At 56.0% G+C, this 15,221-nt stretch overlaps 1 protein-coding gene across 12 annotated transcripts in view; it reads right to left on the minus strand.

The window, feature by feature from the left end:
* The window catches only part of DNMT3A (DNA methyltransferase 3 alpha), a 266,976-nt gene that overhangs the window by 123,066 nt on the left and 128,689 nt on the right, over positions 1-15,221 (minus strand). For all 12 annotated transcript variants that reach the window (XM_037893680.2, XM_037893678.2, XM_037893677.2 and 9 more), the window contains one exon: positions 890-936. In XM_037893680.2, the coding sequence (XP_037749608.1) occupies positions 890-936 (47 nt within the window). The remainder of the gene's footprint in view (positions 1-889; positions 937-15,221) is intronic.

The raw sequence follows: 15,221 nt of genomic DNA on the forward strand, positions 1-15,221 counted from the left end.
GGAGGTTTCTGCAGCTCCCACTTTTCCCTCCAGAGAAAAATTAGCCTAGAGCGTTGGCCTCTCCCAGGATGGGTTCTAGCAACGCAGTGCCTGGGAGGCCGAGCAGGGCCGAGCTGCAGGAATTGACCTGGGAAGCACCAGCCACCGACGTTGGACTGCAGCGCTCACCCCAGAGCCCAGAGCGGAACTGGCAGTCAGGCCTTTTCAATCAGAATTTCTCTGCCAGTCTCCTACAGGAGTGCATTACGGAGACAGAGATGGTTAGCAGTGAGACCTCCTGGATACCCAGAGCCAGAGCTAACCCTACATTAGCCAGATCCCACCATAGACACCACTGTGTGTGTCTGATCTGTGCACACACATCTGCAATACGGGCCTGAGACAGCTCCAGCAATCGTGTCCCGATATGCAGCACAGGCTCTGGGATCGGGGTCTCACTCTGGAGCTGATGGGCTCTGGAATGAGACCCCGGGGTCTCTAGAGTGCTCTAGTGCCTGGTGCCTTCTGTGTCCAGGGGCTCTAGTGTCCAGGGTACAACTTAGCCCAGGCCCCCATGTGCTGACCCAGGCCCTGGTGAGACCGTCCATCTGCTGCATTGTACCTAGCCAGCCTCTCATGCTCCATACAGCAGCTTCTTGAACCCCTCTCCGATTGCCCAGGGGGTTGGACATGCCCGCCCCAGACGCCAGGCTGCAGCCTGACAGGAACTTAGCCATGTGGCCCAGTGGCCACTTGATTCTGCCTGTGCTCTTGCTTCGAGAGGGCAGGAGTCAAGGCTCCCAGCCTGCACTTAGCTCTGCGGTTTAGCTGGGGTTCCAGGGACTAACGCATCACCAACAGCTGGCAAGGCAGTGGAGTCCCCAGGGCGGCGACCGTGGCACATACTTGCCTCCATTTTCAGCGAGTCGTAGTTAGCTTCTTCCTTCTCTTCTTTGCCTGTACAGAACACAGAGAGCGCACGTCAGCACACAAGGAGCTGAGCCAGATCCCAAGGGACACAGGCCAGTTCAGAGCAGAAAGGCCAGCTGGGCAATACCTCTGCACTGGCCTCCTGGAACCCTCTGCTTCTGGGAGCGTCTACCCCGGAGTCACAGTTCACTGTGCCAGCCCTCGGCTACCCCACTGTCTCCAATGCCTTTGGCCTCCCATGCCTGCCTGAGAATTCTGACTGTCTCTCTCCCAGGACATGCGCCCTTCCCCACCGGATCAGAGCAAGGGCTCCAGGTCCTCCTGTGCGCCAGGGAATGAGGTCTCCAGCGTGCCTTCCCTGGGCTGGGCTAATGGGGGACAACTGCTCTCACTTCATAGTCTCCAACTCCAGCGGCCATGTCACGCGGCACCTAGGACTAGTGCCGCCTGGAGGCCTCAGGATGCCAACAGGCTGGTGGTGACCCCTGGAAATGGGCACGCACTGGCTAGGGGGCAGGGCGGGAAGGGAAGTGTTCGCAGCACTATGCAAAGGTTTCTGGTTTCCTGTGTTATCGGTACATCTCGCTGCCTTAAAGGTATGAGCAGAGCTGCTGCCAGGAAAGCAGCTAAAAATAAAACCAACCGTTTCTGGGGCTGCAAACCCTTGACATGTTCAAAGCGACTGTGTTATGAGGCCAAACACAAGGGGGGGCTGAGTGTGAGTTACCGTGAGGGGCGAGGCACATACACATCTGGGGGGGGGGGGGGGGGGGGGCAGCTCTGCCTTTTGGTAAAGGTGTAGTTAGTGGATTTTCACTGGTCATGAATGCAAGGCTACAGCCCCCCTGAAATTCCAGCCCTGGTGTCCCCAAACACAGCTCTGACGCTGCCCCTCAGCCTAGTCTGGCAGCCCACCCTGTCATTCCAGTCCGGTGATCCCCATCCAGCTCTGCTGATTCACCTAAAGCCACACAGAGTATCCCCATAGTCCAGTGCTGGCCTAACCCGGCTTTGCTGCTACTCCCTAGGCCTGAGCAACACCACTGCAGCCTGGGGCGTCTCTTGAGAAAGGCAAGCCGTGCACACTGAGCTGCCCCAGACTGGGAGCTGGGCTTGGCAGACAAACTCCCATAGGGCTGGGAGAGACAGTGCCAAGCTCCAAGTCACTCATGGCCTCCTCCGTTTGCCCCGGGATCCTGGATCCTGGGGTGCCGAAGAGCTACCAGTCCGAGTGCAGCACGCTGACAGATTTGCAGTCCTCTCGCACAGTGCACACACATTTGCTGGCTCCCTACACACTGCCACAAACGCTGACGGGGGCTGGGCCTTGCTAACAGATTCCCAGGGCTTGGGGCGCCCTGGCAGATTCCTCAGGCTCAGGGCCCAGGTGAGGGAGGGTGTTCCACGGCCACTCCCCACAAGCTGGGCACTGCTCTAGGCAGGCCTGGAGCCACACGGCCCGGTTCCTAGGGAGAGGGAAAGGAAGAGCTCTGTACCGAGCAGGGCAGAGGCACCTGCCCTGAGGTGGTGTGACGAAGTGGGACTGTTCTTAATGTTTCCTCTGAATAGTGTGGGGGGTGCCTCAGTTTCCCATATGCAGTTCTTAAGTATCTAGGGGGTGGGATGGGGGTGTATGATCATTGCAGAGCCCTAGAGGGCAGGTGTGTGCAGGGGTCTGGACACAGAGAATGGCCGACACCCTGTTTCCTGGCAACTGATGGCCTGGGCCCTTCCCCCCTGCAAGGTGAGAGCTAAAGGGTTGGAGAACAAAGGAATCAGGTGACCTCCTGGCTCGGGGAAAGGGACAAAGCCCAGAGGTGCAGGGGCTGGAGGGAGTTTCAGTTTGGGGCTGGCTGGAGACATGGAGTGAAGTGCAGACAGGGTTGTCTGGCTCACTGCCCCCCAAAATGGACCCAGCTGAGGGGTCCTGTTCTCTGCACCTACAAGCTCTGTGTTAGACCATGTTCCTGTCGTCTAATAAACCTCTGTTTTACTGGCTGGCTGAGAGGCACGTCTGACTGCGGAGTTGGGGTGCAGGACCCTCTGGCTTCCCCAGGACCCCGACTGAGCGGACTCGCTGGGGGAAGCGCACGGAGGGGCAGAGGAGGCTGAATGCTCCGAGGTCAGACCCAGGAAGGTGGAAGCTGTGTGAGCTGTGTGTCCTGCAGACAGGCTGCTCACAGAAAGGAGACTTCCCCAGAGTCCTGACTGGCTTCATGGGGAGCAGGTCCAGAGCATCGCCCGGGGACTCCGCAATAACTGGTGGCAGAGGTGGGATCTACTGCACCCTGTGGATGGCGCTTCCTGCAGTAAGTGACTGGGGAGCGGTAAAATGAAGCGGGATTGACGAGGACCAGAGCTGCTGAAGGCTCAGAGAGGAGCAGTTTGGGGGGGGGGGTTAACCCCTGGGAGTGTGTGACCAGCGAGAAGGACTGTGCAGTAATGGGGTCCCCCTGCAGACTGCGGCGAGCAGTCTCGGGGGTGGAGGAGCCTGTGGCTTGGCCCTGGGAGAGAGAAGGACTTTGGCAGTAACAGGGTTCCCCTGGGGATTGCAGCGAGTGGTCCCGGGGCAGAGGAGTCTGCAGCTCGACCCTGGCAAAGAGGTGGTGACCTCGAGAAGGGCTGGCACACTAGGGGTTCTCCCTGGAAACCGTGGGGAGCTGAGAGCACACAGGCCTGTGAGTCCACAACAACTTGGGAAGAGCGGAGTGATGGCCTGTCACCGTCTCCTTAAGAAGGACATTGTAACCCTGTGCAGAAAGAGAGGGTTGCGCCTTGGAAAGTTCACCAAAGCACAGTTCATCGTGCAGCTGGAGGAGGATGACCGCTCTAAGGAACAGATTCCTGACCCCAAATGGGGCTATAGCAGGATCTGGGAGCAGCTGGAGTGGGAGCCAGGCATCCCCAAGACTCCTGTCCCCGACCAGATGGGGGTCTTCACGATCTCGGAGACGGATGGGATTGGAGCTGAGTCCGAGAGAGCGAGAGGACTGTGAGAGACAGCGAGAGCCTGAGAAAGAGCTGCAGAAGCAGCAGCAGCATGAACTGGCGGTGGGGGAGCGGAGAGGCCTAGGGGACTCCCCAGGGGTGAGTGGGGATAGACCCCCGGGGGCCAGTTCCGCAGGGAACCTCGAGACTAAATTGCTGCCCCTGGTTAAGGACGGGGGGGATGTGGATGCCCACCTCACTGCCTTTGAGGAGGCTGGCGATTTGAACCAGGGGGACCCTGCGGAAAAGCCCCGGTATCTAGCTCCCTTGCTGGGTCCCAAGGCCATAGACTCCGTCAGCCAGATGGGTGGGGAGGTGGACAGGCTCCCACTCCTGACCCCAACCTATGTGTCTGCTTGGAGTCTTCAGAGGGAAGGAGAATGCTTCCAACCTTTTATCTAGGGAGTCTGTAAGTTTGCTTGAAAGGGGATTGTGTAGGAATCCGCTGGATGGGTCAGAGGTAATTCTGGATGTAAGTGAGACCCGGAAAGAGTCTGTTGTTGCTCAGAAAAGTGTTCCTCTACAGCAAGCCCTAGGTGAAGAGGGTAAGGACAGAATTTCTATGAGGGGTGAATTGTTGCATAGAAAAGCCCTAGGGAAAGGAATCCTCATGGAGTCTTTGCAAGCAGTTTACTGCAACTGAAGGGTGTGAAAGTGATTTAATCAAGAAAGTTTCAGTTCCTAACAGCCAGAAATTTTCTGTTGTGAATGGATCCACTGACTTTCCTGATGAAAGATCCAGTGTGGATAGCTTTGAGAAGGTCTCAGATGGAGTGAAAGCTGTTAAGAAAGTTAAACAGTCCTATAACCAAGTGGCTGTGTTTGGCCAGCTTGTTGGGGAGACAAGGTTGCTGAGAAAGGGATGTCTCCATGCTGGTTCTGTAAGTGAACAGCATGTGGCCCAGATCAAGATGGGGGCTCTTAACCAAGAGAGCCCGAATTGCAGCCCTCCAGACTGGAGTGCTGGGAGAAGACCTGATCCCAGTTTGACCCCCAGGGGTTTTGGGGCGGCAAAAGGGTACGGGCCACATTACCTTTCCACATGCGGCATGTGAGTGCTATCGACCACCCATGACCTAAGGGAGGGCGTGAAACTGGAAGGGCGTAAAACTGGAAGGGCTTGGTGTAACTCCCACCGAGGAATGGGAGAGATGCTGGGGCATCCATGGAAACGCTGGTGGGTTCGAACTTCCCCAGGTCACCGCTAAAGTGACCCCACTCAGTTCGGTCTCGAAGATGTGACGAAGCGGGACTGTTCTTAACGTTTCCTCTGAATAGTGTGGGGGTGCCTCAGTTTCCCCTATGCAGTTCTTAAGTATCTAGGGGATGGGATAAGGCTGTATGATCATTGCAGAGCCCTAGAGGGCAGGTGTGTGCAGGGGTCTGGACACAGAGAATGGCCGACACCCTGTTTCCTGGCAACTGATGGCCTGGGCCCTTCCCCCCTGCAAGGTGAGAGCTAAAGGGTTGGAGATCAAAGGAATCAGGTGACCTCCTGGCCCGGGAAAGGGACAAAGCCTAGTGGAGGAGGGGCTGGAGAGGGTTTAAGTTTGGGGCTGGCTGGGGACATGGACTGAAGTGCGGACGTGGTTCTCTGGCTCACTGGCCCCGAAATGGACCCAGCTGAGGGGTCCGGTTCTCTGCACCTACAAGCTCTGTTTTAGACCATGTTCCTGTCATCTAATAAACCTCTGTTTTACTGGCTGGCTAAGAGTCATGTCTGACGGCGGAGTTGGGGGGCAGGACCCTCTAGCTTCCCCAGGATCCGGCCTGAGCAGACTCGCCGCGGGAAGCGCACGGAAGGGCAGAGGATGCTGAATGCTCCGAGGTCAGACCCAGGAAGGTGGAAGCTGTGTGAGCTGTGGGTCCTGAAGACAGGCTGCTCACAGGAAGGCGACTGCCCCAGAGTCCTGCCTGGCTTCATAGGGAGCATCGTCCGGGGACTCCATAACAGGTGGTAATGCCAGGAGAGCGGTACTGCCCTGTGCATCTGCTCTAGGCAGGGGTCCCGACCTGAGCCTGAACCCTGGTCCCTGATCCACTCAGCAGCCAGCTCTCGGGCTGGGCCTGGCACGGCAATGAGTCCTGGGTAAGGGAAGGGCCGATCCCAGGGCCTGGAATCCAGCAGCTGGAGAAAAGCCTTTGCTAAGGGACTGGGAACACTGCAATCCCCAGCGCAGTCACCTGTCATGGCCCTGCTCCCGGCAAGGCAGGCTGGAGAGCCAAGGATGGCTGCAGACACACTAGGAGGTACATGCTGGGCACACATTGGGGATTGAGGGTACGGGTGGTGGGAGATGGGCTGGAGCAGTGGGGTCTAGGGGCCAGGCTGGGGGTTGAGGTTAGAGGGTGCACACCCAGGATGCTGCCCTGTAATGGTTCCTGAATCCATCGCTCTAGTGCAGTTCCCACCGGCTGGCTGTTTGGTAGTGGCATGCTGTGGAGTTCTGGCCTTCGAGCGCCACAGCCCTTATACTACTGGGAGCTGGGGCAGGTTAGTCCCATTTTACAGGTGGGGGAAAGTGAGGCACATTAAGGGGAAGGCGCTTGGCCAAAGCAACAGAGGAGTGGGAAGAGGAGAGGACACATGACAGATGTGAGTCCCGGGGCTCACAGGAAGGGGGAAGGAGCTCAGACAGGTCGGTGGTGAGGGCAGGATAACAATGGAAGGTCCTGGCTCCCAGCCCCGTGCTCAGCCCAGTCTAAGCTGCCAATCCTGAGGCTGCACAGCCTGGGTAAAATGAGTGGGTGGCCACAGCCCAGTTGGGAGACTCCTGGCAGCAGTCTCAGCAGCGTTGGACGGAACAGGCCGTGGAGACTGAGCGCCTCACTCCCCCCTTGGAAGGGTCCCTCCAGGGCACAGGTGGGCACGCTATGCAGGTGCAGTGTGTGGTGGAAGGGACTTGCCCTGCTGCCCCCTCTGCGGATTTGGGCTCTATGGCTGGCGCCCCCCCTCACCCCCACCCCTTCACATTCCTGAATACATTTGTCTCCAGCCTTCTGACTGGAGATGAAAACTGCCAAGCCCCACTGGGTGCTGGGGTGCAGAGGCTGGGATCAGAGTAGCTCCCTGTAGCCAGACAGCCAACCTCACCAAACATCCCTGGCCATCGGCTAACACTCCCCCATCATGCACACTCCCCCTCCTGGCTCCTGGCCAATAGGAAATCAAAAGCACTGGGAATGAGTTAACCCCCTCTTCATAGTCCTGATCCCTTGGGTCGCTTGCAGCCCTGCTGGGCATCTCTGCCCCTGCACTCGCTGCAGGAGAGACACAGCCATCTAGGGCCCAGGGGGACTGGCTCCCAACAGTGCAGGGTGCGTGCCAGGAAGAGAGGAGCCACTCCCGGGGAGCCGCAGGAAGAGCAAGCCCCCCTAGGTGTGATGTAGAGGGTGTGGGACGCAGGGCAGCAGTTACACACACTGGCAACGTCCCAGGAGGGAGAGAAGTTGGCAGGCAATCCAAACCGCAGCAGAATTAATCCCAGCCGTCCAGTGTACACCCCCCAGGGCAGCTCACTGCTAGCTCCTGAGCGGTTGCTGCAGTCGGCGGGAAGAGCTTGCTGGAAGATGCTATCACAGCCAGAACACAGAGAATGCTCTGATGGGGTTTGATTAATAAAACAAGCCCTGGCCAGCCCTGTGGTTAGCTCTGAGCAGCTGGCACTGAGCCCTCCAGGCTCCACCCCAGCCCACGGCGCTGTGCTGGGAGAATCACCGCCTTTTCCCCGTCCGGCGGGAGACACACCAGGAACATGGGTGAAGAGCCCTGTCACGGAGTCCCCGGACGATGCTCTGGAACTGCTCCCTACGAAGCCAGTCAGGACTCTGGGGAAGTCTCCTCTCTGTGAGCAGCCTGTCTTCAGGACCCACAGCTCACCCGGCTTCCACCTTCCTGGGTCTGACCTCGGAGCATTCAGCCTCCTCTGCCCCTCCGTGCGCTTCCCACAGCCAGTCCGCCCAGGCCAGGTCCTGGGGAAGCCAGAGGGTCCTGCCCCCCAACTCCGCAGTCAGACGGGACTCTCAGCCAGCCAGTAAAACAGAGATTTATTAGAGGACAGGAACATGGTCTAAAACAGAGCTTGTAGGTACAGAGAACCGGACCCCTCAACTGGGTCCATTTTGGGGGCAGCGAGCCAGACAACCACGTCTGCACTTCACTCCACGTCCCCAGCCAGCCCCAAACTGAAACGTTCTCACCTGATTCCTTTGCTCTCCAACCCTTTAGCTCTCACCTTGCAGGGGGGAAGGGCCCAGGCCATCAGTTGCCAGGAAACAGGGTGTCGGCCATTCTCTGTGTCCAGACCCCTGCACACACCTACCCTCTAGGGCTCTGCAATGATCATACACCCTTCTCCCACCAGCTAGAGACTTAAGAACTGCATGGGGGAAACTGAGGCACCCCCACACTATTCAGAGGAAACGTTGAGAACAGTCCCGCTTCATCACATCTCTCCACCCTTCGAGACCAAACTGAGTGGGGTCACTTTAGCTGGTGACCTGGGGAAGTTCGAACCCACCAGCGTTTCCATGGATGCCCCACCATCTCTCCCGTTCCGCGGTGGGAGTTACACCAAGCCCTTCCAGTTTTACGCCCTTCCAGTTTCACGCCCTCCCTTAGGTCATGGGTGGTCGATAGCACTCACATGCCGCATGTGGACAGGTTTATGCAGCCCGTGCCCTTTTGCCACCCCAAAACCCCTGGGGGTTAAACTGGGATCGGGTCTTCTCCCAGCGCTCCAGTCTGGAGGGCTGCAATTCGGGCTCTCTTGGTTAAGAGCCCCCATCTTGACCTGGGCCACATGCTGTTCACTTACAGAACCAGCATGGAGACATCCCTTTCTCAGCAACCTTGTCTCCCCAACAAGCTGGCCAAACACAGCCACTTGGTTATAGGACTGTTTAACTTTCTTAACAGCTTTCACTCCATCTGAGATCTTCTCAAAGCTATCCACACTGGATCTTTCAACAGGAAAGTCAGTGGCTTCATTCACAACAGAAAATTTCTGGCTGTTAGGAACTGAAACTTTCTTGATTAAATCACTTTCACACCCTTCAGTGGCAGTAAACTGCTTGCAAAGACTCCATGAGGATTCCTTTCCCTAGGGCTTTTCTATGCAACAATTCACCCTTCACAGAAATTCTGCCCTTACCCTCTTCACCTAGGGCTTGCTGTAGAGGAATACTTTCCTGAGCAACAACAGACTCTTTCTGGGTCTCACTTACATCCAGAATCACCTCTGGCCCATCAGGCGGATTCCTACACAATCCCCTTTCAGGCAAACTTACAGACTCCCTAGATAAAAGGTTGGAAGCATTCTCCTTCCCTTCGCCACACACAAGTTCAGGAATCTTTTCCTTCTTGCTACAGGTTTCCACTCCCTCAGTAAGTAACACAATCAAATCACCTTTATGCTCTCCTTGTGCCCTGGCTAGGATCTCACCCTGATCAGACAGAGTTGCTGCACCCTTTCCCAGCCACACACTAGCAACAGGCAAAATACAAGCACCAGAATTGTCTGGGCTCTGGGATTTTACATAGACACAAACTGGATGCGACCGAGTTACAGGGCCATTCTCCCGAGCAGACACAAACTGAGGACCCTTCCCTTCCTGGGCTTTAGCTGAATCCAGAACCAACTCTGAGACAACTGCACTCCCCTCAACATCACAGGCTGAAAGGCCCCTTCTGTCTGCTCCACAGACAAAGAAGAGCTGGACACACTTTCTCCTTTCCCAGACACCCAGCTTGGGATCTCATTCCCCTTGTCCCAGCACACAGGGCTGGTCACAGACAACTGCTTGGAGACCGGGGTAGCTCCCTCCATAGGCAAGTCAATACCCCTGACAGACACAGGCACGTTTCCTTCACTGTCCCACTTCTCTACCCAGCTAACAGGTAAGGTCCAGGGACACTCATCTTCCACTCTCCTCGCCTTCCCACCCTGCTGACTAGACACAGCCATCGGCTCACAAGGCTGCCTAGGCTCATCCAGTCTTTCCTTACCAAGCACCTTGCCACTCCCAACAGATACCCTGCCCTGCCTGTGTCTCCCCCCACTCAGCTGGGGTCTCAGCTCCCACTGTGCTCAGCGCTGCCCTTGCTGTCCCAGTGGGGGTAGGCAGCGAGCTCCCTGCTTTCCTCACTGCATGAGAGCCAGCGTGAGCCCCCTCTCTGGTGTGCAAGGGGGCGGGGAGCATCTCTCTGTCCCACCCAGCCCCAGGGGTCTGGTTACAGGGAGGCAGGTAGCCTAAGCCTAGGAGCTCTTGCCCGCTGCCAGCCAGGTCATCTGCAGTTTCACTGACCATTTCCCTCTCCGCCGATTGGTTTCCTGGATTCAAATTCAAACCCTTGGCCGTTACAGGAGCAGGGCCTGGATCCTGTCCCAAAGAGACACAGTCACCCCACAACAGGGTCTCGCAGCTGATATCCTGGAGAACCCCAACAACCTGCCAGCCCCACCCTCCTGGGTATGGACAGGGATCTGTGCCATAGGCAGGGTGAGGGGCTTCATCCCTGGGACCCTCACCCATCTCACCCATCCCCTCAGCATCTGGGGAGGCTGCACCACCCAGGGCCTGACAACAGATCTCTCTGTCCCAGGATCTCGCCACCCCAGGAATGTCTCCCCATTGACCATCACCTTCCGCTCCCACTGGAGGTCCGAGGCGCCTGAGCCCAGGAGACTCCAAGCAGACACATAGGTTGGGGTCAGGAGTGGGAGCCTGTCCACCTCCCCACCCTTCTGGCTGACGGAGTCTATGGGCTTGGGACCCAGCAAGGGAGCTAGACACGGGGCTTTTCCGCAGGGTCCCCCTGGTTCAAATCGCCAGACTCCTCCAAGGCAGTGAGGTGGGCATCCACATCCCCCCGCTCCTTAACCAGGGGCAGCAATTTAGTCTCGAGGTTCCCTGCGGAACTGACCCCCCGGAGTCTATCCCCACTCACCCCAGGGAGGTCCCCTATGCCTCTCCGCTCCACCACCGCCAGTTCATGCTGCCGCTGCTTCTGCAGCTCTTTCTTGGACTCTTCCAATGTGATTGCAGAGCCATTGGCCATTATCTTTGAAAACTCATGGCGATTGGGGGAAGTCCCGGACGACTGGAAAAAGGCAAATGTAGTGCCCATCTTTAAAAAAGGGAAGAAAGAGGATCCTGGGAACTACAGGCCAGTCAGCCTCACCTCAGTCCCTGGAAAAATCATGGAGCAGGTCCTCAAGGAATCAATTCTGAAGCACTTACAGGAGAGGAAAGTGATCACGAACAATCAGCATGGATTCACCAAGGGCAAGTCATGCCTGACTAATCTAATTGCCTTCTATGATGAGATAACTGGCTCTGTGGATGAAAGGAAAGCAGTGGACGTGTTGTTCCTTGATTTTAGAAAAGCTTTTGACACTGTCTCCCACAGTATTCTTGCTAGTAAGTTAAAGAAGTATGGGCTGGATGAATGGACTATAAGGTGGATAGAAAGTTGGCTAGATTGTCGGACTCAACGGGTAGTGATCAATGGCTCCATGTCCATTTGACAGCCAGTATCAAGTGGAGTGCCCCAAGGGTCGGTCCTGGGGCCGGTTTTGTTCAATATCTTCATAAATGATCTGGAGAATGGTGTGGATTGCACCCTCAGCAAGTTTGCAGATGACACTAAACTGGGAGGAGAGGTAGATACGCTGGAGGGTTAGGGATAGGATACAGAGGGACCTAGACAAATTGGAGGATTGGGCCAAAAGAAATCTGATGAGGTTCAACAAGGACAAGTGCAGAGTCCTGCACTTAGGACGGAAGAATCCAATGCACCGCTACAGACTAGGGACCGAATGGCTCGGCAGCAGTTCTGCAGAAAAGGACCTGGGGATTACAGTGGCCGAGAAGCTGGATATGAGTCAGCAGTGTGCCCTTGTTGCCAAGAAGGCCAATGGCATTTTGGGATGTATAAGTAGGGGCATTGCCAGCAGATCGAGGGACATGATCGTTCCCCTCTATTCGACACTGGTGAGGCCTCATCTGGAGTACTGTGTCCAGTTTTGGGCCCCACACTACAAGAAGGATGTGGAAAAATTGGAAAATGTCCAGCGGAGGGCAACAAAAATGATTAGGGGACTGGAACACATGACTTATGAGGAGAGGCTGAGGGAATTGGGGATGTTTAGTCTACGGAAGAGAAGAATGAGGGGAGATTTGATAGCTGCTTTCAACTACCTGAGAGGTGGTTCCAGAGAGGATGGCTCTAGACTGTTCTCAGTGGTAGCAGATGACAGAACAAGGAGTAATGGTCTCAAGTTGCAGTGGGGGAGGTTTACATTGGATATCAGGAAAAACTTTTTCACTAGAAGGGTGGTGAAACACTGGAATGCGTCACCTAAGGAGGTGGTGGAATCTCCTTCCTTAGAAGTTTTTAAGGTCAGGCTTGACAAAGAATCATAGAATCATAGAATATCAGGGTTGGAAGGGACCCCAGAAGGTCATCTAGTCCAACCCCCTGCTCGAAGCAGGACCAATTCCCAGTTAAATCATCCCAGTCAAGGCTTTGTCAAGCCCTGGCTGGGATGATTTAATTGGGGATCGGTCCTGCTTTGAGCAGGGGGTTGGACTAGATGACCTCCTGAGGTCCCTTCCAACCCTGATATTCTATGATTCTATGCTGTCTCCCACAGACCTCTTGCTCTCTTGGACTCAGCTCCAATCCCGTCCATCGTCGATCCCCTGAAGAGGCACCCAATCGTGAAGACCCTCGTCTGGCTGGGGACAGGAGTCTTGGGGATGCCTGGCTACCACTCCAGCTGCTCCCAGATCCTGCTATAGCCCCATTTGGGTCAGGAATCTGTTCCTTAGAGCGGTCATCCTCCTCCAGCTGCACGATAAACTGTGCTTTGGTGAACTTTCCAATGCTCAACTCTCTCTTTCTGCACAGGGTTACAATGTCCTTCTTAACGAGATGGTGATAGGCTATCACTCCTCTCTTTCCAGGTTGTGGTGGACTCACAGGCCTGTGTGCTCTCAGCTCCCCACGATATCCAGGGAGAACCCCTCATGTGCCAGCCCTTCTCGAGGACACCCCCTCTTTGCCAGGGTCGAGCTGCAGATTCCTCCACCTCTGGGACTGCTTGCTGCAATCCCCAGGGGAACCCTGTTACTGCCAAAGTCCTTCTCTCTCCCAGGGCCAAGCCACAGGCTCCTCAGCCCCTGAGACTGCTTGCCTCAGTCCCCAGGGGGACCCCATTACTGCACAGTCCTTCTCGCTGGTCATACACTCCCAGGGGTTAACTGCCCCCCAAAACTGCTCCTCTCTGAGCCTTCAGCACGCCTGGTCCTCGTCAATCCCCCTTCGTTTTACTGCTCCCCAGTCATTTACTGCAGGAAGCGCCATCCACGGGGTGCAGTACATCCCACTGCTCCCACCAGTTGTCACGGAGTCCCCGGGCGATGCTCTGGAACTGCTCCCTACGAAGTCAGTCAGGACTCTGGGGAAGTCTCCTCTCTGTGAGCAGACTGTCTTCAGGACACACAGCTCACACAGCTTCTACCTTCCTGGATCTGACCTCGGAGCTTTCAGCATCCTCTGCCCCTCCGTGCGCTTCCCACAGTGACTCCACCCAGGCGGGGTCCTGGGGAAGAAAGAAGGTCCTGCACCCCGACTTCGCAGTCAGACGTGACTCTCAGCCAGCCAGTAAAACAGAAGGTTTATTTGACGACAGGAACATGGTCTAAAACAGAGCTTGTAGGTACAAAGAACAGGACCCCTCAGCCGGGTCCATTTTGGGGGGCAGTGAGCCAGACAACCACGTCTGCACTTCAGTCCATGTCCCCAGCCAGCCCCAAACTGAAACTCTCTCCAGCCCCTCCTCCTCTGGGCTTAGTCCCTTTCCCCGGGCCAGGAGGGTATCTGATTCTTTTGTTCTCCAACACCTTTAGCTCTCACCTTGCAGTGGGGAAGGGCCCAGGCCATCAGTTGCCAGGAAACAGGGTGTCGGCCTGTACACTGGCCCTTTACTCTGCAACAATTACACCCCCTTATCCCACCACCTAGAGACTTAAGAAATGCATAGGGGAAACTGAGGCACCCCCACACTATTCAGAGGAAACATTAAGAACAGTCCCGCTTTGTCACATCCCCAGCACAGAGCATGGCTGGAGGCAGTGCACAGAGCTCTGGGCCTAATGCCGAGGGAGAGACATGTCTCCTGCTGCCCCTTTGACTGGCACAGGAAAGGCACCAATGGCCACTGACTAGGCCATAGCCAGCTAACCACTGGCTGAGAGACCATCACCATGATGCTAAAAGAGGCTTTAGGTGTAACCCAGGGAATTTCTACGAGGTAAATTGGGTTGAAACAATAATTGAAAACAGAATCACAAAGTGCCTGGAAGGTCCAGGTCTGAAAGGGTCTAACCACCATGGATTCTGCGAAGGAAAGGTGTCTCTCTGATCTCTTCAAATTATTTACACATGACAATAAAGTAGCGGCTAAAGAAGGAGCGACAGGAAGGAGAGAGACCTGGGTGTGTGGGTCCATCATAGGATGACTACGAGTCACCAGTGTGATGTGTCTGTGAAAGAGGCAAATGCGATCCTAGGCTGTATCAGCAGAGGCATTTCCAGAAGAGCTAGGGAAGTATTAACGCCATTGTACAAGGCACTGGGAAATCCTTGTTTGGAATCCTGGGTACAGTTCTGGAAACCCATGTTCAAGAAAGATGAACTTACACTGAAACAGGTGTAAGTGAGTAAGATGACCTTACACTGGGCAGCCCGAGCCGCCCCTGGACGCTGGCTGGCCTGAGCTGCCACTGGCTGCCAGATGGGTCAAGTTGCCTGCTGGCTCGAGCTGCCGTGGACCACCACCTATCCAGAGCCCTGCACCCAAGTCGAGCCCCTGCCAGCTTCAGGGGAGAGGCAGACCGAGGGAGGGGACTTGGGGCAGAGGTTGGGCCTGGGTTTTGGGAGGCTTAGCTCCCCAGGCCTATTATATCCGCTGCCCAGGAGGGCCTATCTTATGAGAGGAGAAGGCAGAACCTGGCTTATTCAGGCCAACAGAAAGAAGGCTGGGGGGGATCTCACTGCACACCATAAACCAGCCGGGGGCACACCCCAGGGAGGGGAAGAGCTATTGACGCTAAAGGACAATGCTGGCACAAGAACAAATGGGGCTAAACTGGCCAGGAACAAATTCCAGCTGGAAATTAGAAGGTTTCTAACCATCAGAGGGGTGAGCAGGAGTCCTCAGGGCAAACAGCATAACTAGTTTGAAGAGCGAGCTGGACACGTTTCGGAGTGCGATTACTGATGGCGTTGTTTGTGATGGTAGGGGGCAGGGCTGAGC

Source organism: Chelonia mydas, chromosome 3 (genome assembly GCF_015237465.2).
Source record: "Chelonia mydas isolate rCheMyd1 chromosome 3, rCheMyd1.pri.v2, whole genome shotgun sequence".
Classification (NCBI taxonomy): domain Eukaryota; kingdom Metazoa; phylum Chordata; order Testudines; family Cheloniidae; genus Chelonia; species Chelonia mydas.